Here is a 24,407-nt window from a genome sequence, read left to right on the forward strand (position 1 = left end):
TGTCCAAACTCGGTCCTGGAGGGCCGGTGTCCTGCAGAGTTTAGCTCCAACTTGCCTCAACACACCTGACTGGAAGATTCTATGCCTAGTAAGAGCTTGATTAGCTGGTTCAGGTGTGTTTAATTAGGGTTGGAGCTAAACTCTGCAGGACACCGGCCCTCCAGGACCGAGTTTGGACAGCCCTGGACTAAAACTAAATGGCATTTTAGTCAAAAGACTATGACTAAAGCTAAATCAAAATTTGCTGTTAAAATTAACACTGTTTTGAAGATTTGCTTGGCACTTTATGGGTTTGCATTATGCATCTCAATTCACAAACTAAAGTACACATTAAAGTTACATACATCAACAATATCGAGTAATTTGAGGAATTATCTATGAATTGCTTTCTGTAAAATATGTTTGGACTGATAAATAAACTAACTCAGTGTTAGACTAGAAATTATGTATTTTTGTGACACTTTTTGGATCGACTTGCATGATATGTTTTAGACCTATAATTACAAACTATGATGACATTGCTAAAAATTTTGTCAGTTATTTCAAAAGATTATACGTGACCCTGGACCACAAAACCAGTCATAAGTTGCACGGTTATATTTGTAGCAATAGTTAAAAATACATTGTATGGGTTAAAATTATCGATTTTTCTTTTATGACAAAAATCATTAGCTTATTAAGTAAAGATCAAATTCATAAATGCATTGTCACAGCCCTATTTAGCATCTAGCATAATTCATTACCTTCATCACCATCAACACATTACCATATATGTAAATAGATGAAAAAATAACCAATTTGGGGCAATAGGCTTACTTACGCAAAAAGCATGACGTTTTCAAACTATAAAAACAACATTACCTGGCCATTACTGGCATAATTTTTTTTTCATCCCAAATGATTTGGGCTCATTTAAATCTTGCATACTATTTAGGACAAGATACTCTGTGAATTCGACAGCCAAACAATTCATTTTTTTCAATGGCAGTGAAGTACTTTAAATTCTTGAATTGGTGTACACTAATGTAATTTTTACTTTATTGCTAAATATTGGCACATCACTTAGGATAGTACAAAGCTATACTTCGTCTCTTCAAACGCCAAAGAGTCATCAGGGTGTCCTTGAGTCTGCAGGGACTCAAGTGTGAGGTAGGATAGCACTATGCGGGGGCCCCTCCCCACAGAGAACACATTAACCCACATGTCACTCAGCCTCTACCGTCACCCGGCTCGCCCTCCCAGCATCGGCTAAAGTTTACCAACATGCTAATGATCTGGTTTCTTCGCTGGATGCCTGGCGGAAGCGTTCGGCTTACATGAAAATCAGATTACTCCCCCTTTATCAGTCGGGGCTAAATATAGCCTTACTCACACCCTCGGGCCCATTGACTGTGTCAAGCCTTTGACATCAGAGCTTGGCCAGTCGAGGTCGCCAGGGCTACCGCTCCTGTTACTGACCAGATGAGCTTAGCATAGATTTCCCTAGACACCTTATAGTCTTCCAGGAGAAGAACAGGGTGCTTCCCATATATGAAGTTCAACGGTGTCTACAACAAATGACTCAAAACTTTAGCTAATGAAGCACAAGTGCTAAAATAGTGAGATTATGGGTGAATTCCACATAAAATGCAGAATATACAAGATATAAAGATGGGTATTGTGAAATAATACTAAGGCAATATGGGCTTCAGGGGCTGCATGCAAAAATAAACAAGCTGCGTGAACACTGTAGTCTGATTCACAATGCTGTTACTACTAGTTGACATCAAACTAACATAACAATTAAGCTTGCTTATAGGCTTCTTATAATAAGGATTATGAGGGAAATACCAGTAAAATGTTACACTGACTTAAAAGGGCAACATAATGAATAAAACATTCAACAGCAGATGTTATATTAACAACTTAATGAAAACCCTAAAATAACATATAGTTGCTGTCAAGTTTTTCTTGCAATTTTGTAGTACAGGTAATACAGGTAATGTTCATACAAGAGAATCACGTTCAAACCTAGATGCGCCACAACAATACCTTGACATGTGCTGACTTGGGTTAGCTATTATTTGAGGAATTTGGTTTATAATAGGCTATTAAGTTTGTACTTGAGTTTGAATTCAGAATGGGATTTGATAGCTAATGCCTATCCTTTTTCAAACTTCTCGTCCATTTTAAATATCACCCGCCTCCAAATTGGTAGTTACTCATCAAGGACCTGTTTTTCAGTTGAAAGGAGGAGATGAAAAACACATGAAGGACAAAAAAAGAAAAAGGGGAGGTACTCTGGGACTGGAGTTTTTGAGGAAGTCCTCAGTGTGGAGGTTGGGCAGACTGAGGGGGTTTCCAGGCAATTTCCCTCGGAGAGCTCCTATCCAAGGTGGAGACTCGACTGATTACTGTAGCGCCCACACGTAGTGCACATACACACATTTACAGACCGATATAAACAGGGTCAAGCTTTTGTGATGTGTACCGTAAAAGATCATATAATCAGTATTTCTGTCTTGTTTTTTGGTCAAAATGGGTAAACATCCTTAAAGTCCCCATGAAATCAAAATTAAAGTTTTTTGTGTGTTAGTATCAATATGTTAGTCTTAAGGTTATCTATAAGGCAGTGTGCTCCAAAACAGTGACAAAATTCGCATTTAGAAGATATAAGCATTCAAAGCTTGCAGTTCTGCTATATTTTATAGCAATATGGATGAGATTGTGGCTGGCATACCCTGTCAAATGCGGCTTTACGGAGCTCAACGGCTCTGAACGGCTCTAGCCCAAGCTGTGATATAAACGAATGCTATTGGCTATTTTAAAATGGGGCGGGGCTGCTTGATATGTCTCGCCCTGTCTTCCTGTTTTAGTTCAAATGACGTCAACACAGAGTAACGCTGCGTGTTTCTAAGCATTTCAGGGGACCTTTAAAATAAAATAAAAGTTACTTAAGACGCAAAACTATCTACGTTGTAAAAAAAATGTACATTTAAAAAATAATATATATTTAAATTTTAAATATTGAAAATGTGCTTCTCAAGTAACACTTTTATAAGGATGTTTAGGTAATTTCAATGTAAAATACCATACGAGGGATGCGTGATATTAAAATTCTGGACAACACCAATAAGCCGAGAATTAAACATTAAATGACTGATATTAAAATTCTATAATATTTTATCTAAAAAAAATGTAATATAAAATACTAAACACTAAACCAATTCTTCTACAAGCAAATTTATGCATCACAATATAATAATGTAAAGTATGAAAAATGAATATTCATCCTTTAGAGATTTGCTAAATATTTCATTTTAATTAAATTATTAATGCTTTTGAAATTACATTCGAGTGTTAGATGACAGAAAAGGTCATCTAAATGTAAAATGAGCATTCACAATTAAATACTAAATAGATAAATAGCTTGCCTGACAACATTTTTAAAATGATTTGTGCACACATGCATATACACATCTTTCCATGTTGTATTACAGTTTCTATGTTTTTTTGTTTTGTGTTTTTTTTTACAGGTGATGCATAAATGAGGACAATGGTGATCGTGTCCCAAGGGAAAGGCATAAAAAACCAAAAACCATTTCTGCAGTGGCACTTACCATGTATTAAAAACGGGGTAAGAGCATTGCAACCTGACAGGATGAAAATAGAAGAGTGAGAGAGAGAGAGAGGTACCTCCTCATTAAAAATAAAAGAAGGTGTTGCATAAGCTATGGGTGAGGTTGGGTGAGCGAGAGAGAAGAGGACAGGAACGAGAGACGACAGACAGAGTAAAACTGGGTGATGTGATTTGGATAAAAAGCCAGGCAGGACTAATCAATGGAGTGTCTGGAAGAGGGCCAGAGAATGCTTGAGTAGCCAGATTTACCTTTCATCAGATTATATCGTACTCCCTGGATTATGCTAATCGCCTGCTGGAAGGACTAGAAATAGCTTCCCCTCACTCCATGTCACTGGCGTTAAAAGCAAGGTGCCAGTGTGTGTGTACTGTATATGTGTGTGTTTATCTACACTTGATCTCCTTATGCAGCAGTTCGCCGAAGTTTGTTTATAAGCAGTTGGGCAGTTGTTAATCACAATTCCCAGCTCAGTCGTGTTTGAATTTGACAGTAAGACTAGAGCACACAGTACTGTTTGGAATCGCAACACCCTGTCTAGATCCACAGTGAATATGCGTAACGTGTCAAAAGTAAATAGTTTCCGTTATAATCAATGAATCTGACTACAATGGAAGTGGCCGGTGCTGTGCATTGAAACAGCAAGTACTAACAAAATTAATGTACTAGCATCTTCAGATTCATCGCCTGACATTTTTGCTGCGTCTCATTTTGGAGGCCGCATTTGTCAGCCGCATACTCCATCGATACAGTCTCATTTAAAAAAAATAAAATAAATAAATAAAAATAACCATTTGATTTTAAAGAAAGAAATGACAGTATTTTACAACTCATGAGGAATAACAGTCAATTTTATTATGGTTACTCTTCTTAAATGAGTCTCGATGACGTATGTGGCCGACAAATGCCACCTCTGGAGGACGCAGCCTCCGAAATGAGGCAATTATCTATTGTTTTTGCCATTAAAAAAAAAAAAAAATTATTATTTTAGTTAGTTTACACCCCATTATCAGTGCCATTTCAACCATGAATCCAGATTATCATTAAATGATTTTATGATTCAAACTTTAAATGGTACACAGATTGAAAGGGGTTGCATCTTACAAATATCTTGGTATCTGGCTCGATGATAAACTGACTTATAGTTCTCATATCGATAGTCTTTTAAAGAAATTGAGACCAACGTTAGGTTTTTATTTTCGTTTAAAAAAAAATTTCTCCTTTGTTGCTCGAAAAGGTTTAGTGGAAAGTACTCTTCTATCAGTATTGGACTATGCTGATATAATTTATATGCATGCACTTCTGAATGTTTTGAAAAAATTGGATGTAGTTTATCATGCTGCTTTACGATTTGTTACTGGTACAAGTGTCCGCACACATCACTGTAATCTATATAAAATGACAAAATGGACTTCATTGTGCTTAAGGAAAAAAAAAACACAAGTTAATTTTTATTTTAAAAGCTTTAGTGGGTAAATTACCACAGTATATATCTTGTTTGTTGACATATTGCACAAATATTTATAATACCAGATCAACAGATAAACTCTTACTTAAGATGCCGATTTTTCATACAGAGATAGGTCGTTCTGCTTTTTCTAATTATGCTCCGTATGTAAGGAATGAGCTTCAAGGTACATTACATATGGAATCTGTACCATCTCCCGCTATGTTTAAAAATATTTTAAAGTCTGTTTACATAGATTTATTTATTTAATAACAACAACAACATCAATAACAATACTAATTATTATTATTATCATTATTATTATTATTATTATAGCATTAGCATATATATAACATGTATACAAAAAAAAAAAAAAAAAAAAAAAAAAGGGTCAATTCCGACTTTGCTATGACAATCTGGCGCGACTGTAAGTATGTTTTGTTATTAGTTTAAGTATTTGCTATTGACTGTTCAAATGCGGAGTTTTGCGCAGCTGCTGGGTATTTTTCATGTGATGGAGGATCTGCGCTTTGTTACTATCATTGTAGTTCTTCGATACAGGTGAAAAATTCTGCAGTCAAAAGCGGTCTGTAAATCTGTCCATTCTCATTCTGAGGTTCAAGATGCCCATTTCCTCTAAACACTTTCCTACACCTACTTCCACAATCACAGCAGACAAGCATCTGGAGAGACCCAAACGTGCAATAGTCAGCTTTTGGGAAGTTGTTTATCACACTAAGGAATTCTCTTTAACATTTTGGTCAAAACAAAGAAATCCAAAGAAGAAATCATACTGCCTTTTCCCTTGTCTTTTTCAGGCTATGTATTGAAATAACTGCCCCATTTCCACCGTAGCAGGGGGTCTTTCCTGGCTTCAAACTCTTTCCCCCTGTCTTCCTCGCTTTCCTCTACACCTTCGCCTCCTCCTCATCCTCCCCGGCCCCCGTCCTCCCCTTCACTCCCAGAAGAGATTAAACACAGGCAGCGACAGAACACAGTCTGCCTGCGAAAAGCGCAGTTATAAATAGCCCTGGATTAATAATGCTCTGGGGGAGAGGTGGGGGAGGAGGGGGAATTAATCGAATTAATCACAAAATAAATCAGGATTATTTGATGAAGAGGATTTTTTCAAATTAGGCATTTTTTTGTAACATTACAAATTTGTTTACTGTCGCAAACTGCAAGGATCAATTTACTGCATCCTTGCTAAATAAAAACATGAATTTCTTTAAAAAAGGTATGGGAAAGTTTTTAAATGTGTAAATTCTATTTACATTTTAAGTGTTTTTAAATGTTGAAATATATTCTAATAATAATTCCATATACATATAAGGAGAAAAAGTGAGCAAGAGAAGTATGGACGTCGGACACTGAAGTAGGACCTCAAGGACAGTCATTAATAAATTTAATAAATGTGCCTGCACTTCCCTCTGTTCTGCAGAAGAGTCTCTGTTGGTAAGCTTTGGGACACAGCAGTGAATCATGGGACATGTTTCCCCAGTACAGAAACAAAATAGAGGCTGAGAAAGTGCAGACCTGTGACACACACACTGACACAGAGACACACACACACTCACACACACACACGCTCGCACACACACACACACACACACACACACACACACAGACCTGCGGCAAGAGCGAGATAAATGTGTACTATAAACCAACAATCTTCAGAACAGAATGGAAAAAAAGCAAAATGTATTAGGAGTCCATGGTGGTTTGCCTTCAAATAAAAGCTGTCAGTGGAAACCACACGGCAATGAGCAAATAATCGCTGTAAGAAAAAGTTGCAATCAATCAATTAAGACTTTAGTGCAAGGGTGACGTTTTCCGAACCGACAGGACTGATTGCTCTTCCCTTAAATGTGCTTAATTTTTATAAATAGTTTGCGGTTTTGTATTGATTTTACAGCTTTTTTGACTGAAACGGGCTCCTGCATCCGCAGCCTCCCTGGAGGAACCGTTTATTATTTGAGCTCTACAGGCGCTTTCTACCATCCCCCTGTTTTAAAGTCTATTTTGCAGAGAGCCCGGCTTACGTCATGGTTATTTTCTTTAGCAACGGTACACCAGCTACGCTTCAGAGAAACGAGCGGGAGAGATGGAAAGGCAGAGAGAGAGAGAAAAAAAACATGAATATTGCTTTCCAGAAATAGCACATAGCGACGTGCGGTAGGCTGCCCTGTCAAATCGGTTCTGCATCCTCTCCTTGTTAACGGCACATAGATGAACGAGCGCGAGGGAACTCGCAGAGAGAAAGAGAGAATCAAATGGAGTCGGTCAGATCCAGCCAATGGTTTGGCGACATTGCCACCAAAACTGTGCATGGGGAGGTGAAAAAAAAAAAGAGGTGCAGAAAAGCTGGGTGATATTTACATCCTTTGGAGGAGCTTCTTGGCAGCTTAAACTTGGGGTTTCAAGCTGGTAAGGGAGAGTTACAAATAGCCAGTGTGATTTATGGGCCCCAGAAACCTCCGATGCCTTGGCAGGGCTAAAGGAGGGGTAGATCCCCTCGCTCTGAGAAAACAAGAAACCAGCAGTTCTTTGGTGGAAGCCCAAAAAAAAAGACAGCTGTAAAAAAGGGAAAGAGAGGGCTTGTGCACCGCATGATGTTCGTTCATAACAACTCTTGATCTATAAGACATGCGCACGATGACGTCAATTAAAGTGGATAATGACACTGCTGGAAATCAACAGCGTTTATCGGCTAATGCATGTCGATTTGTTCACGTCACGCACACCGAATGGTGCTATTCTCAATTGTAGCAAAGAGAAGAGCTTTTTATTTTTACTGTTGGCCTTTTAATTATTTACGAAACAGTTGAGAGAAGAGAAGAAATGATGGGAAAAGAGGGGCTAACGGTATTGGGATATCACGCCAATTTCTGCATGTATGCACTAATCGCTAGACTCAATTTTTATTCCTACTTGCATGTTGACTAGTTTTACAAGTAGACTAGTTAAGGCTGCTATGGCTGATAGATAGATACCAATAAATAAATGTTAATTAAAAAAAAATTATAATTATATCTAATATTATATGTCATTTTACATAAGCAAGAATTTTAGCTTCACAGGCGGATATTCAGGATATCTCAAAAAGGATATTACCTTTAGTTATTAAATTATTAAATTAATATTGTTATAAATTTACCTTAGATGAATATTAAATCATGACAAAGAACATCTAAATGTAAAGAAAATAATTGTGGAAACTGTGATATATATTTTTTCAGGATTCTTTGATGAACAGCCTTAATTTGAAATAGAAAATGTTTTTTAATAAAATGTATTTACAGTCACTTTTGATCATTTTAATGCATCCGTGCTAAATAAAAGTATCAATGCACTGTTAAAAAAACAAAAAAAACAAAAAAAAAATGGTACACTGTAAAACACACTGTAAAAAAAAGTCCCGTAAAAAAAATGGTAAATGACTGGCAGCTACGGCTGCCAAACAGTGCTCAGGATCTGCAAATCATTCGCCATCGTCCTATCAGACATTTCTCCTTACTCTGTGTATGTGGTAAGTGAACTTTCATGTACTGTAATGCAACAGGCTACCGCTAGCAAGCGGCTAACCTTTTAGTGGCTCCGTATAATGCGTTATTTGTTTCACGCTTCGGGCACACCCCTAACCATGCCCCCCGCCCCGACCCCCGATCGTCCATCACGATGTTTCACTGTAGACATTGTCCGATGCCAATTTGGTAGACATCGCCCAACCCTAGTAGGCATCACATGGCACTAAGCTTGGGCCACCAACTCAATTTCCCATCACCCCCTCCTTCCCCATCAGCCTCAAAACAGTGTCCCATTCAACAGCGAAACCTCTACCAATCATCCGTGAGCTGCGTATGCCCAACCACCATTCCTTAAGGCTCTAGTTCAAATGTGACAACCTTTCATGAGCAGGAAAAAAAGCAGAGAAGAAGAAAAAGCCGCATGCAAAGCATAAACATTCAGACGATGAAATGTCATCGCTAAGTAGCAGGCTGAGTGCCGGCCACTGTTTACAGGTTCTATAAATGCACCAGCATTGACGTCAAACGCTTGCATGAGAGGAATGTTGTTTTCTGGGTAAACTTCAACGTGCTTTTTAGAAAGAAGCAAAGAGGGGGTCACAGGGTGTATTCCATCAGAAAAAGAGGGGGTTTTTCTTCAAAAAAGATGTGAAATATATATTAAGGTGGTGAAATGTTTTTTTTTATTATTATTGATTCATTTTCAAACACTGGTAGCAGGACTTTCACGACACTACTTTGAGAGCATTTTGTGGTTGATGGGGGAAAAACTCCCCCAGAACCAGAACCTTCAGAAATGATAATTTAATTATGACCATTTACATTATTCCAATTCAGTCTCAACACCAGAGAAACAGGTGGCTCACAAAAGGACCATTCCTGACAAAATGCCACCAAAATAAGCGGTTTCAATGACTTCTCTGGAGTGAACTGCTTCTGGTGGGTGCAAAAATTCACCCACAACAGCCCGAATTCCCACAGCACTTTCGATTCTTCTTATAAACCCTTTCCCAACACTAGCATTTGGGAGACTGGCAGTTGGCAAAGCCAGAGCAGGAACTAGATCTTTGAATAGGGGCCTCTACTCTACACAGCTCCTGAGGGGTTTGATGGCATGCGTCGTAGAAAGGTTATTCCTTTTCTTATGAAACTATTTCCAGTAAAGGATATTAAAAGATATCAGGAATTTAAAGTCATGGGTCATTTGGCAAGAGGCAAGAACAACAAAATGGACTGCATGCATCTTTGAACAGTCTGGACCATGCTTTCTGCGATCACTTATTAAGATGAGGAGGGAAATAATGATGAGGAGGCAGGCCAAAATGAAAAAGTGGCAGCAAGTCATTCTTCGCTAGCAGAATATCAAATAAACCATGGCTGGCGCATGAAAAAAAAAGTTGGCGGCGCCCATCACTAGAGCCCTGGCATCATGTGACAAAGATGAAATGCATATCCTCAGACAGGTTAAATAATAGAGAGCACCTTTCCGGCAAAATCTTACAGTACAAATGACTGAAACTGAGAATCGAAACACATCAGATGTAGTAATATAGAAATACTGGATGTGGCAGGCTGACACATAGAGCAGCCAAAAATTCAAAACAATTGTTTTATATGAATGTGTGCACATCGTTGCCTTTATTGAGTGCCCATCGATGGCACCAAGGTAGAAATTTGAAGGCCACACACAACTTTTTTCACGCCACTTACATAATTTTACATTAAAGGGGTCATATGATGCTGCTAAAAAGAACATTATTTTGTGTATTTGGTGTAATGAAATGTGTTTATGCGGTTTAAGGAAAAATTTAAATCGCATCATATGACCCCTTTAAATGCAAACAAAACCGGTGACATATCATGAAAAAAGGTGACATATCATGAAAATCTGACTTTTTCCGTGTTTCAAGTGCTATAATCGGGTCCCCGGTACATCTACCGACCCAGAAATTGTGAAAAAGAACAACCCCCCAAAATTTTTTGAAAAGCCTTTCTCTGCAAACTTGTGAAAAAATGGGCCGCTCAGATTTCACTCCCACCGTGACATAGAAATGGGATCTTATTATAATATTACTGTGCCTTAATCCACACGTTTCCACCTACAGCGCCGCCATTGTGTTTTCACAAGCGACAACGGTGTACCAGTTCTAATGCCATGGCGAAAGTTCGAGCAAAGCATGCTAACTGTTCTGTCTTTGGCTGCACAGACGAGTCCCAGCCTCAGAGGAGACAAGAGAGCAGTGGATTTATTGATTTCTTTACAGTATATTGCTACTGCCACACAGATCTAATATAAACATGTAATTTCTTTCCCAGCTGTTTACCTTCACAGACATAACCGACTGTTTTTGTAACTTGTGTGTGTAAACTTGTGTGTATTTGACAGTTTAAGCACTATAAGACATGAAAGAGAACTTATTTTAGTACTTGCATGCCATGTGACAGCCACTTTCTGTTCGTGGGCTCAGAAAACCCTATAGGCTATCAGAAATTTAAACTAATATGGTTTAAAATGCATGATTTCAGTGCAATAGACATGATAATCAAAACCAAACAGATGTTTTTTTTATCAGAGTATCTGACGAACGAGCTGTAAAGGCACAGCCCTATTCTGGAAAAGGGGGCGGGGAGGAGCAGCTCATTTGCATTTAAAGAGACATGCGTGAAAGCAGCGTGTTTCTGCTTCCACTCAAAACAGCCATTTTCAAAACGATATAATAAATGATCTGTGGGGTATTTTGAGCTGAAACTTCACAGACACATTCTGGGGACACCAGATACTTATATAACGTATTGTAAAAAGAGGCATAATAGGTCTCCTTTAAAAAAAATTGAAGAAACAATTATTATAATTTTTTTATAATAAATGTCCCTCTGTTGTTTGACAGCTTAATTAAAGCCTAAGCCACATAAAAAAAAAAATGTATAATAAACATTGTACTTTCTAATTGTTCTGTTTGCACAGCATCTTTATTGAATATTTTAAATTTCATCAGCTGTTGACTTTCATTCTCGTCCAGTGTGTTCTCTGCTTCTTAACTGATGACACCTAAAATCATGCAGTTTGTTGAGGAGAATTGGACACTGAGAGATTTTGCCTTATAAATGAGTAGGGATGGGTATCGTTTACATTTTATCGATACCGATGCTGCTTATCGATACCGATGCTGCTTATCGATACTGTTATCGATACTATTTGGTGCAAAAAGATTAAGATGAAGTGAAAAGTTGTTGAAAATTTCAAGTTATTTTATTACTGCTGAACTTTACCAACAGTATTAAAGTTCTTCAGTCAAGAGCAGTGAATTTTTTCTCTTTGTGTTTTATTTTATTAACATTAAAGGAATAGTTCACCCAAAAATGAAAATTGTGTCATCATTTACTCACTCTCAAGTTGTTTTAAACCTGAATGAGATTCTTCTTCTGTTGAACATAAAAAGTTATTTTGAAGAATGTGGGAAACTAAACAGTTGCTGGTCCCCAGTGACTTTCATATTTTTTTCCTACTATCAAAGTCAGTGGGGACCAACAACGGTTTGGTTACCCACATTCTTTAAAATATCTTATTTTGTGTTCAGCACAAGAAATAAAAATTAATACATGTTTGGTACAACATGACTGAGTAAATAATGACAGAATTTTTAGTACTGTCCCTTTAAGAGATGCACGCACCCATTTCTCTCTCAACTGTTTACTTTCACTTTAGACATAACTAACTGTGTTTATATGTAACGTTACACCTTGTGTGTTTTTGACAGTATTATCGCAATCAGATGATAACTAAGATAACCAAGTAATCAGGTGCTGTTTGACCGGCCTTTTAGTGTACGGACGCTTCGGGTGTACGCGCTCTGAATAAGCACGTTAGAACAGCACGCAAATGAAACGTTTAACCGGGAAGGCTTTAAAGCACGCGGAAATAATGTACTTTGTGATTGCGAATAAGTGCAGTGTCTCAGTTTTGTAACGTGAGCCCACACTTTCGAACGTTTCACTCTTGCCGCCATGACTGATTGCACGCAAACACATACCGCATATGCGCATGGATATCACACGCACGTCGAGAAAACATAGGCCACATAATTCAGTGAAGGGAAATGACAAGCAGCAACTTCTAATTCGTCGTTAACATTGAAGTATACGGAGATAAAACAACGCAAGTATCGATAACAGTATCGTTTGTCCTGAAGCTTATCTGTACTCCGGTATCGACCTAATAACGTACCAGTCCAAAAAAATACCAGTTCTTGGTACCCATCCCTATAAATGAGTAAATGATGATTAATTGGGCAAATAAATTACACTGGATTTACACCGAAGTGGCGCTTTTGACTTACAGTAGGCCGTAAGGAATCACCCAGAAACCGCCTAGCGATGCACTAGCAACCATCTCAAACACTCTACCAACAATGACATCAAGAACAGACTTGCTGTAAAGAGGCCTCACCACTCACCAAATGTATACATGCTGTTGTCTACAATAATATCTTGCCTCCAGAAATATCCCTGAGCACCATAATAGGACTATCCTACACTAAAACCCAATAATAGAAGATAGTAAAATGAGACCAGTGAGATATTATTAGCTCATGTGTAGGGTAGAAATAGAACAGCTTGGAGTATATACATCTTCTATTTCCACTAGGCTGCACAATGTTCTCAGTCTAAACTGAATGTCTCCAATGTCCGCTATGATCTCCTGATAACAAACTACTGCTGGAGTACATTTTAATATTCATTGTTTTCCATGTTGAGCATATTTTTCTCATTTTTGCATCATTCTCCCATTGTGGTCGATGAGGCATTTTGTAACCTGTCAAATGAACACCCACACGAATGCAACATCGATAACTGCAAGACAAGAAAGAGCAACAGATAAACAACTGATCATTTGAATCATCCACTGAATCAGTGTCTGAATCATTGATTGACTGACTCATGTTTGTTTAATTTAGATCGTCTGTCAACCATGACATGAAGTGCACTGCAGTTTGAGAATAGACCTCAAAGTAGGTGTTGAAAGGCTATAAAGTGGGTGGGGCTGATGCATTCCCTATAGTGCCCTATAAAAGCTCCAGTTGCCATTCAAGACATGGGGGTGAGACCATAGGCCTGTAAACAGCCACGACATGCCTGGTGCTTATTATAGCACAGGGCATCACTGGGGAGACATAGTTGAATGATACGGCTAAATTTAGAGGAGCTCTTAATTTTGGTGACTATAAGAAGTAGGCAAACTTGGTATGCAAATTATTGTTCAAGAATAAAAAGCTCTTAACTTTACCTTACACTTGTACTTACAAAGTCAGAATTCACCCTATTTATTATTTCTGCAATTATTCGTTCCAAAAAAAAAAAAAAAAAGTCGTTCTGAAACGATTTTCCTTGTGGTCAACCTATCTTACTTTTTAGCTCCTCTACTCCAAACATTCTGAAGCATAAATGAAAGCATTAGTAAGAATTTGTTAAAAACTACATACTAGGGCTGGGCAAAAAATCGAATGAGATTTTCATGCGAATCTCGTCAGTAAAGCTGCTTCTGGTGATTAGTAGTAAATCTCCAGCACGTGCTTTCTGATGGAGCGGCATTTACTACACAGAGCCGTAGATCACTGACAAGCTACACAAAATAACGTTCAAAATCGCCAATGAATCGCCTGCAGTTTTCCAGTAATAGAGTGTTTTTTTCATGTGGCTATATTATAGCTGCATCATTTGCAGCTTGTGACAAAAAGTGAACAAATGTAATAATAATAATAATAATAATAATAAATTTAACACACAATTCTTTCATGTCACTTACATAATTTTCCATCAAACGCAAACAAAACCTTCAAAATAAAAAATAAAAAAATAAAATAGATAATATTTTTATAATAAAGCTTAAATTAACACAGGCTACATTAAAATAAAATGAACACTGATTTTTCAGTTTGCACAGCTGTAATGTATCATTATTGAAGATTTTACATCTCATCAGCTTTTGAGTTCCATCCTCATTCAATGTTTTCCCCTTAAGTGTTCTCTAACTCTTAACTCATGACACCTAAAATCTTCCTCAAGTTTGTTGAGGAAACCATTTTTCTAGCAAATTTGAATAATAAAAAAATTAAAATGTACCATTCTCTGGTGGTGGGACTACTGAAAATGTTGGCAGACAAGTACAAATCGAAACAAATGGCCCAACTTGTAAGCCAGCAGAAAAAACACAGATAAAAATAAATGTTTAATATCCAAGAAATACAGATTACAGAAGCGCAATGAGTTGCCAATTGTACTTTGTGTTTCACATAGACTTTAACAGTGAGTCAGGGTCTTTTTTACATGACCATCTATTGGCAACGTTTTCCCTTGCCAAATGGCAGCATGGCCTTGCATGACAATTCCAGACTGTTTGGCTAAATCCATTAGCTAGTTTTGGCATATAACTCAGATGCCACGTGCATGCCCAACATGCCACCCAGTATCATTGATGTAGCATTGTTTGCATGTCCCATTTCTCACCAAAAACTATTGACATTGCTGCATTGACATTTAGGAAATTTGCCAGAGATATTAATATGTGCTTTATGAGAGTAACATAAATGACATCATATCTAAAGCATCTAATGAGTGTAGGTGAGCCAGGGGACCACCAGCATCAGGATGTGACATCTTTATGTTAAAGCCATGCCATCAATGCATTTATGCAATGTTTCGGCTTCAGTGTTGGGAGTTTTTTTGTCACTGATTTGAAAGATAATGTTCTTTGCTTTTGTTTGAAGTGATTGACATAATACAAACTGCTATTAAAAGTCTATATTTCTGCAACGCAGTTTAAACACAGACCACAGAACAAAGGAGGTTCAATTGTCTGAATTTCTTTCCAATCACAGCAGTTTAATCTTAGCAGGGGTTTTCTTCCTTTTGAATTCAACTGTTTAATGTTACATTCTAAAGTGTTCTTTTATTCTCTAGGGCTGTTTTACAGTCACATATTTTCAGTCAGATAAAAGCTCGGACAAGCAGCCACCAGTCAGTCATTAAATCTGCAATCTACCTAATCCATAATGATTCAGCATGATGTTGCAAGGCTTTTTCCATTACATAACACAGGTATAATTAATTAAAAACCTCCTCAGGGAGTATCGACTTATAATGATTCGATCCCAGTTCAGCAAGTTTAGAAGATCAGCTCAGCTTATCCAGTAAATTCGTCCTAACTTGCAATATCTGCAAAGAAATGTCCCGAACTCATTTGATATCAATCATAAAAAGGTGCACTAACTATTTTTTAGTGCTGTGTTCAAAATATTGATACGACGATGTAACGTCACAGAGATTTGACGATACGAGTATCGATACAGCTGGCCCTGTATCGATATTGTGGCACGTGTGCAGCAGTGGACCGCGCTTAATTTGTTTAAAATTTTACAACGTTTAAAATTGAGTAGAAAAGTGCAAGGTTTCTAAAAAAGAATGAATAGAGCATATATAGGCTACAACAAGGTTTAATCTGGCCGCAGAGGAACACAACTGGGTTGCCTGATATAAAGAGACGTAAACCCCAAAACAGAGCTTTACACTTGCGCAATACGGAAATATCTGCTAAGTGTGTTAAAAACACTGGTTAGCTTGCAGTTTAGCGATCTCCACTTCAATATTCTATTCTCAGAAAAGTGTGATTCATCAACTGTTCATTTACGACACAGAGAGAGAGAGTGCATCTTCGGAAGCGGAGCTGTGCGGAAAGTTACAAAAAATTTTGTGCACACCGCCACGCGAAACGACGCCGCGCGCACTCAAAGCGAACTTGCGGATGCTCGAGTATAAATCAGCCTTAAATCAGCCTTGAGCGTGTGTGCGTTAGATACAGTGAAGACAGCGCGTTAGTTTAGAACTCTTCTAATTTTTATTTATTTATTGTAGAGTGTGTTAATTTGTGCAATGATAACCTACCCGCAATGTATATATGATTTTTTTGATATATTAGAATGAGTACATTACAATATAAATTTATTAGAACGAGTACATTATTATTTATGGGCTTAAAAACAAGATGCAAACAATCAAAATATTGTACCTGGTGGGGAGTGCACAATGTAAACATGAAACATATGCAATTACCTATATTGTACTGTGGTACAGTTATGGAGGCCCTTCATAATGCAGAGGTCAGCTGCCTGCTCTGCCAATAGTTAGAAATGGCACTATAGTAAGCAGTGTTTAATAAACAGCTGTTTTTCTAAATTCTGCTGAGGTGATATTCAGTTCAATCATGTATCGTGATACGTATCGTGGCCTCTGTATCGTGATACGTATCGTATCGTGACTTTGCTGGTGATACACAGCCCTACTATTTTGTGACCAATATCAAAATATTTGTTTGTAGAGTTTGCAAATCCAAAAGTGTCTGCTTGAACAAAATCACCAACACATGTAAAACACCCCCCGGCTGGATATTTCACAGACTCCACAGAGACATATGTGACATATGACGAGCACAATAATTGTGCAAACCCCGACGCTACCTATTGTGTTGCATAATCAGGACGCATGCTGTACATGATGTGTTACAGCAGATGTGGATGAGTGTCATGTTTCCTTTGGGACAATTAAACGTCAGCACTCTGTTGTACACTAGTGTTGAAGAGTAAACAAAAATGACACATGCTAAAATGCCTAGTATGTTTTGTTAAAGGAGAAGGTTCTGCTTCTTTGATGTTTTTTGTCTAGTTCTAGTATGAAAAAATCATTAAATGGTTACTCCACCCCAAAATGAAAATTTTGTCATTAATCACTTACCCCCATGTCGTTCCAAACCCGTAAAAGCTTCGTTCGTCTTCGGAACACAATTTAAGATACTTTGGATGAAAACTGGGAGGCTTGTGACTGTCCCATTGACTGCCAAGCAAATAACACTGTCAAGGCCCAGAAAAGTATGAAAGACATCGTCAAAATAGTCCATCTGCCATCAGTGGTTCAATCTGAATTTTATGAAGCGACGAGAATACTTTTTGTATGCAAAGAAAACAAAAATAACGACTTTATTCAACAATTCGTCGTCTCCGAGTCACCGTAGCGCCATTTTGGGTCCACTGAACGCAAACAGCGTATGCTGTTCTGTGTCAGCCGCACCACACGGATACGCTGTTTTCGTTCAAATCAAAGCGTACATAAACGTAGAAAACATATACGTGTGGTGTGGCTGACACAGACAAGTAGAACAGCATTGGGCGATATGGCCAAAAAATTATCTAGATATTTTTTTTCATATCAGTCGATATTGATAATTATCACGATAACTGTAAAATTTGTATTTCTTTCAAGTTTAAAGGCACATTTTTGCTCCAATGTGAAAGTTGTAAAAACCAAATGGTTAATTGTGGTTTTCAACTATTCTTTATGGTCAGAACACGACAAACACTTAGTTTTTGAATTCTTGCACTTCTCCAGTCGTTTTTCCTTAACAAAATAAATATCTTAATAGAAAAAATAATTTCTTAGTTCTGCATGTTCTAGTAATGAGTAATATTGTTTCAAATCAAGAAACAAGTTTGTGTTGCCTGATAATATTAATTACATTTTAATTAACATTTTTTGTCTCTTAGAAATACACATTTGATAGTAGCTTGAGTTAGGAGGATGCAGATTTATGTTCATTATCAAAATCAGTAATATCTGTAAATTGTAGCAATCTCATTTTTATATGGTGAAATTTAATTATTCTGACTGTTTAAGGCGTTTTTTAACCATTGGGCTTCCATAACATACATTTAGATCATGATAATCACAGTTAAAACCACAAATATAGCTCCTAAATACCACGGTAAAAATTTAATATGGCTTGTAGGTATTTATGAGAAACAGTAGTCTAAATACTTTTATAAATGCAAAAAAGCTATAGCTTAATCACAAAAAATACTGTAATTATATTCCATTACTCCGCCTTCAATATATTTAATACATGTCTACATTAATAATATAATAAAATTCGACACGAATACCCACATTTCTGACACAATACCATGGTGCAGTTAGTGTTACTACAGTAAATCCATGGTAAATGATGCCAATTTGTAGATTAAAGTCTTCTGACTGTATCGTTGCGCACAGTGTTCCTGCTGTTTGTCAGCGCTGCTTCATCTGCGTGTAAACGGAGTTATTTGAGTTCCTCGCTGAATTCAAGTGCTTCACACTGGATCTCACAGCGCTGTTCAATGTTGCGTGAGCGAGACTTGTCAGCGAGTGAACACATCTGCTCTAGTGAAGCTTGCGCTGCACCGCGCCGCTGTTTGAACTTTGATCCGAGCAGATAAACGCTCTGAGTGGCACGCTTCAAATGACTAGCGCTCTTTCGTTCTGCCTTTGCCGCATTATATCAAACATTTATCGAACTCTTGTTATCGTTTATCGAGGAAATCTATATCGTGCGATAATTATCGTTATCTATTTATCGCCCAGCCCTAGTATATGTGCAGTTTGCGTTCAGTGTATACTCTCCAAAATGGCGCTACGGTGACACGGAGGAGATGAATTGTTGAATAAAGTCGTTATTTTTGTATTCTTTGCATACAAAAAGTATTGCCGTCGCTTCATAAAATTCAGATTGAACCACTGATGGCAGATGGACTATTTTGACGATGTCTTTCATACTTTTCTGGGCCTTCAGTGTTATTTACTTGGCAGTCAATGGGACCATCATAAGCCTCCCGGTTTTCATCCAAAATATCTTAAATTGTGTTCCAAAGACGAACAAAGCTTTTACGGGTTTGGAACGACATGGGGGTAAGTGATTAATGACAAAATTTTCATTTTGGGGTTGAGTAACCCTTTAAGGAATTTAATTGGAGTCTAATCCTTATCATACTTTGGAACGAAGTAGGGGTGGGCGATATCTTATCGTTTGCAATATACCGGTAAAAATTCTCCCCACGATAAGAATTAATCTTCCCGCGATAATAACGATAAAGTCTAGTTGTTGACATATTTCTGTGTGCAACAGTGCGGAGCGACATCGCGGAAGGCGGACGTGAAATTGAAGAGGAATTTATCGCTAAACAAGGAGCTCCTTCTACAATATGGAACTGGTTTGGTTAGGGCTGTACAGTGCACAAAAAATCGGTCTGAATAAATGTACTACAGTAGCACGTGTGCGATACAGTTTTGCATGTGTATGAGCCTGTTTACAAACCTGTTGTCCAACAAAGATATCATTTATTGACATGCTTTTTCTCCAAATTAACTTAATAACAGTTGAGTGTTTGAAAGAACTTATTTTTGTGACCAGACGTGGTTTCATATTACAGAATGACAGTATTATATACAGTGATAAAGGCTATGTCGATTAGCATTGCATTATAAATATACTTTCCTTATAAAAAATACCCAAGATTGCTTGAAGAACACAGATAAACCATATATTTTGTGCATTTGTATGTTTATTGTCTTCAAGTTTCATCGTTAAAATGTATCTTTCTCCGTTGTGCGTTTTATTCGGCGATAACTGGATACCTTTGTTGTCCATATAAGGGATTTCATGGAGCGTCGTGAGTAGTATTACTTCTGCGATGCATATGTGGAGTTTCTGTGGAGAATATGCGGAGAAGGATTCTATTTCGTTATCACAGACAACATAAATTACATTTTAAAATATATAAATATATTCCAATAGAAAATAGATATTTTAAACCGTAATAATATTTTACTATATTATGGTTTCAATTGTATTTTTGATCAAATAAATGCAGCCTAGGTGAAAATCTGACTTAAAAAAAAATAAAATAAAAAAAAAATAATAATAATAATAAAAATAAAACCCTACTGACTCCAAACATTTGAACAGTAGGGCACGTGTAGAAATTATCATTAACTAATTAATAAATGCTGTTGAAGTATTATTCATTGTTAGTTCATAATACCTAATGCATTAACTGGTGTAAACTAATGTAAGTGTTACAAAAATACCTCCCAACAAAATAACACTATCAGTGGAATAAAATGTTGAAAACGTAAGCAGTTCAGGATTTTAAAATTCCTATTCCTTGCCATCGAGTTACCTTTAACTGACATTATCAAGATATTATTCCAATACAACAACAAAAAATCAATTCATTCAGTAGGATCTTACAGGAATCTTAAAGAGGATTTTCATTTGATCCTTCAGGATTGGTTCCAAATAGAGCTGGAAATTCCAATGGGAATCATGTACACATTCCTTTAGGATTTTGTGAGATTATGCTCTCAGAGAGTGCACATGATCATGGTACGTGCCGTGAAAAGTTGTGAACAACAGCCTATTTTCACAAGAGGGGTTTGTAAAAGAGAAGTGAAGGATTTTCTTTTTCTCTGTTTCAATATAAAAGAGTATGTTTTGTTAAGTTGTCAAGACATATGGCAAAGACAAGGAATACACCAATTAAAATAAATACAAAAGAACAAATAGTCTCCACTTCTAAACTCTATTCAAAAACACAAAACAATGTGCCAACTTAGTAGTACTTCATTAAAAAGAATAGTACTAATACAAATACAATTCTCATTTTCTTGGTTAGAACTGTCAACATTAGACTAGACCCGTACAACAGCACATTCAGTGTAACTGTTGCTCTAAATCAGTGATCCTCAAATCTGGCTCGCGAGATCCACTTTCCTGCAGAGTTTAGCTCCAACCCTATAATCAAACAAACTTACCTGTGATTTTCTAATGATCCTGAAGACATTGATTAGCAAACTCAGGTGTTTGATTAGGGTAGAGCTAAACTCTGCAGGAAAGTGGATCTCGCAAGCCAGATTTGAGGATCACTGCTCTAAATCAACAGAGAACTGCCGTAATAAATTTCAAACCAGTACAAAGGGGTCCCTTTTACAGTTAAGGAGGTGAATGGCTCGAAAATAACAGCGTATCTATCTATTTGAACAGCTGACAGATAAACAGGCCCGGTGTGAGGAAAAGAAGCGGCTACACACCCACACACTGTTATACAGTCATTCCTCTGTGTTGATTCAAGCGCAGGTGAGAGATGGCCGAACCTCGCAAAGCTCTGACGGGAATGTTGACGTCACTTCTGACAAGGACGAGACACAAGTTTACTCTACCAAAATAAGGCTGAGAGCCTCTCGAACTCTGAGGCACAAAATTATATCATTTTACACATCTTACAACATAAAAAACAGTAAGACTTTATTTTACAGTTTCCTTGTTACACGTTACGTGTACTTACTATAGTAATAACAGTAAATTATGTATAATTACATACAAAAACCCTACAGTGAGTACATGCTGTCGTTTAAAACCTGTATGAGTTCATTTCTTATGCTGAACATAGAAGATAATTTGAAGAATGTTGGTAACTAAAAAGTTGCAGGTCCCCGATAGTAGGCGAACTTTACCTTTAAAATCCTTACCTTTTAAACAAAGAAAAAGAAATAAAAGCGCAACAAAAAACAGTTGAACGTCAAGTCCTTAAGTTGAAAGTCATTTGCAACTGACACAACACATTTGCGTCTACCGGGTTAAACACTTACAAGAGCATTCGAAACCACATGGTTGACCATATTAACTTAACAAACTTAAAAGATTAACTAGCCTAAGAGAATGCAATGAGAAAATGTGCAAAAGAGTGACGTTGATTGCGGTACTGCGTAAAGGAAAAGCAGGCACCTTTGTTTAGGGATGCCCAATCCAGGTTTACACCGTGACCCTCGTGGTTTTACACAAACAGAATTTGACCCAGACAAAACAAAGTCAAAACGTAGCCACAGCAAGACTGTTGTTCTATCAAACAAACATCAACAACCTTTGACTTCAAAGAATCTTCAACTGCAAGCAACGCAAGCATGTTTCTACCTCCCTACCCCTTTTTCTCTTTTTCAAACCAACGCACGTTTCTTCACGCACTTGCGTTTGTGTATCTGCTGCCCTTCAACTCACCGGTGCTGGGCATGCTGGTGCTTCTGGACTGAGAAAGCAGCTCCACGGGTCGCTCTCTGCTGGATGTGCTGTCTGAAGAGAAGCAGGATTCTGTCTCATAGATCGTCTGCAACATCGCGCACAGTCCCGGTACGGTTGGCTTCAAAAGCATGCCAGTCTCAAAATATCGCCACTCAATTAATGCAAAAACAAATTAACATGAAAAAGGAGATGTCAACCCACTCTCCATCTAAAAAAAGTTAACACATTTGAAGCAAGAGGGGAAAAAAGCAGCGCGTCCTTTATCGAAAGGTACATGCATGCAAAAAATCGACAACCGCTTTGCCTGTTAATTCCATGGTCCTAAAACAAAAAATAAAAATAAACAAATGCAATCAGAACAGGTATCCGCTGCAGACAAATCCTTAAATCGTCCACTCAAACTATCAGCTTTACGGCCACACAAACCTTCTTGTCTAATTGTCGATGTCAGAAACAAACTGCTAATTCACACCGACAAGTCCAAGTGTGGCTTGTATCCAAGACCCCGGTCTGAGCGTGCCTGGATCCTGAAGTCACACATGTGGTATCGGCGGACTCCGAAAGAGCGACTTCCCCATGACGAAATGCGACGGGACGAGATGAAAGCGACAGAACGGGAGAGACGATCACTGGGAGACTTTTGCCTACCGCTCCCTCTGTTCCTTCCTTCCCCTCGCCTCTCCGTACAAGTCGCTCTCCTGATGAATAGGCTTAAAGTGAACCGTCCGACAGCTCCGTTTAGTGCGACTGTGTTGCTTTTATGTAATTGTTCAAAGCCGAATCTCTGCACCCTCACCCGCGGTGCACGGCGAACGAGAGAGCAGAGGTATAGAGACGTGGAGTTTACAAACAGACTGGAGCTGCTTCAGGCTGCTGGAAATAGCTGCCGAGCGACAGGGGAGGGGTGGGACTGTGCTATAAATAGAGTCGGGAGCTGAGAGAGAGAGAGAGAGAGAGAGAGAGAGAGAGAGAGAGAGAGAGACGGAAGATGGAAGAGAGGGGATGGTCCATTGTTTATCACGTAAATAAAGGAGCCAAAAACAATAATAGGAGCCAAAAAAGGAGCCAATCAGACACAAGACCGTGACAGGACTGGAGGAGTGAGACCAAACCGAGTTTAACTCGATAATACGAGCCAGCACGAGGGCAAACGAGATACAAAACACCACGAGCGCAGCTAAATTTGTGCCAGTGCATACTATAATGAATGGAACTAATTCATGCATCTGAAACACTAGCGTTTAAATCTTTCGTTTAAATACAGAGGACTGCTTGCTTCTTACACAAGGAATCTGCGTCAACACTATTGACACAGAGAACACAAGGGTCACCGTTTCACAAGCGCATGTGGGTCAAAAGACTAGGACGGCCAATGCAGCATTACCAAACCTTTGACATGCCAAGCGCTGTAAGGACATTCTATTTATCAGTCAAATCAACAACAGCAACAGCAGCATAGATATAATATGCAATTGTTTTTTAAAGCTCTTTATGTTCTGTATTATTCAACAAAGACAAGCTATAAATCATTGTATAGTATGACCAACACACTATTAGGTAGATTAAACATTAATGTTCTTTTCTGTAGGCCAGGCCTATATGTTACGATGAAATTAGGTGATGCATGAATTGATATGAATGACATTTTTATTTAACATCTACAATCACAGTATATTGACTGATTTGTTGAACTTCCAACCTTGTAAGCATGTAATAATTATGTTTAAATAAGCCTGGTGTAAACATTAATATGAAAGTCAGTAACAAATCACACAAACTAAAGTAGATTGCAGAAATATAAAAACAAATCTGTTGCTTTACCACACTACTTTAGGTAATTCAAAGTCACTGTAATAAACATATGTAAACATGGGGACTGCACT

The 24,407-nt window shown here is 37.8% G+C and overlaps 1 protein-coding gene across 1 annotated transcript in view; it reads right to left on the reverse strand.

Annotated features, from left to right (window-relative positions):
* Positions 1-23,732, reverse strand: part of LOC107662418 (histone deacetylase 5-like) — a 53,467-nt gene extending 29,735 nt beyond the window's left edge. Inside the window, exon 1 of the mRNA XM_016452438.1 lies at positions 22,504-23,732. Within this exon, the coding sequence (XP_016307924.1) occupies positions 22,504-22,654 (151 nt within the window). The 5' untranslated portion in view covers positions 22,655-23,732. The remainder of the gene's footprint in view (positions 1-22,503) is intronic.
* Positions 23,733-24,407: the final 675 nt, after the last annotated feature.

This window comes from Sinocyclocheilus anshuiensis, unplaced genomic scaffold (genome assembly GCF_001515605.1).
Source record: "Sinocyclocheilus anshuiensis isolate Anshui unplaced genomic scaffold, SAMN03320099.WGS_v1.1 scaffold11, whole genome shotgun sequence".
NCBI lineage: Eukaryota > Metazoa > Chordata > Actinopteri > Cypriniformes > Cyprinidae > Sinocyclocheilus > Sinocyclocheilus anshuiensis.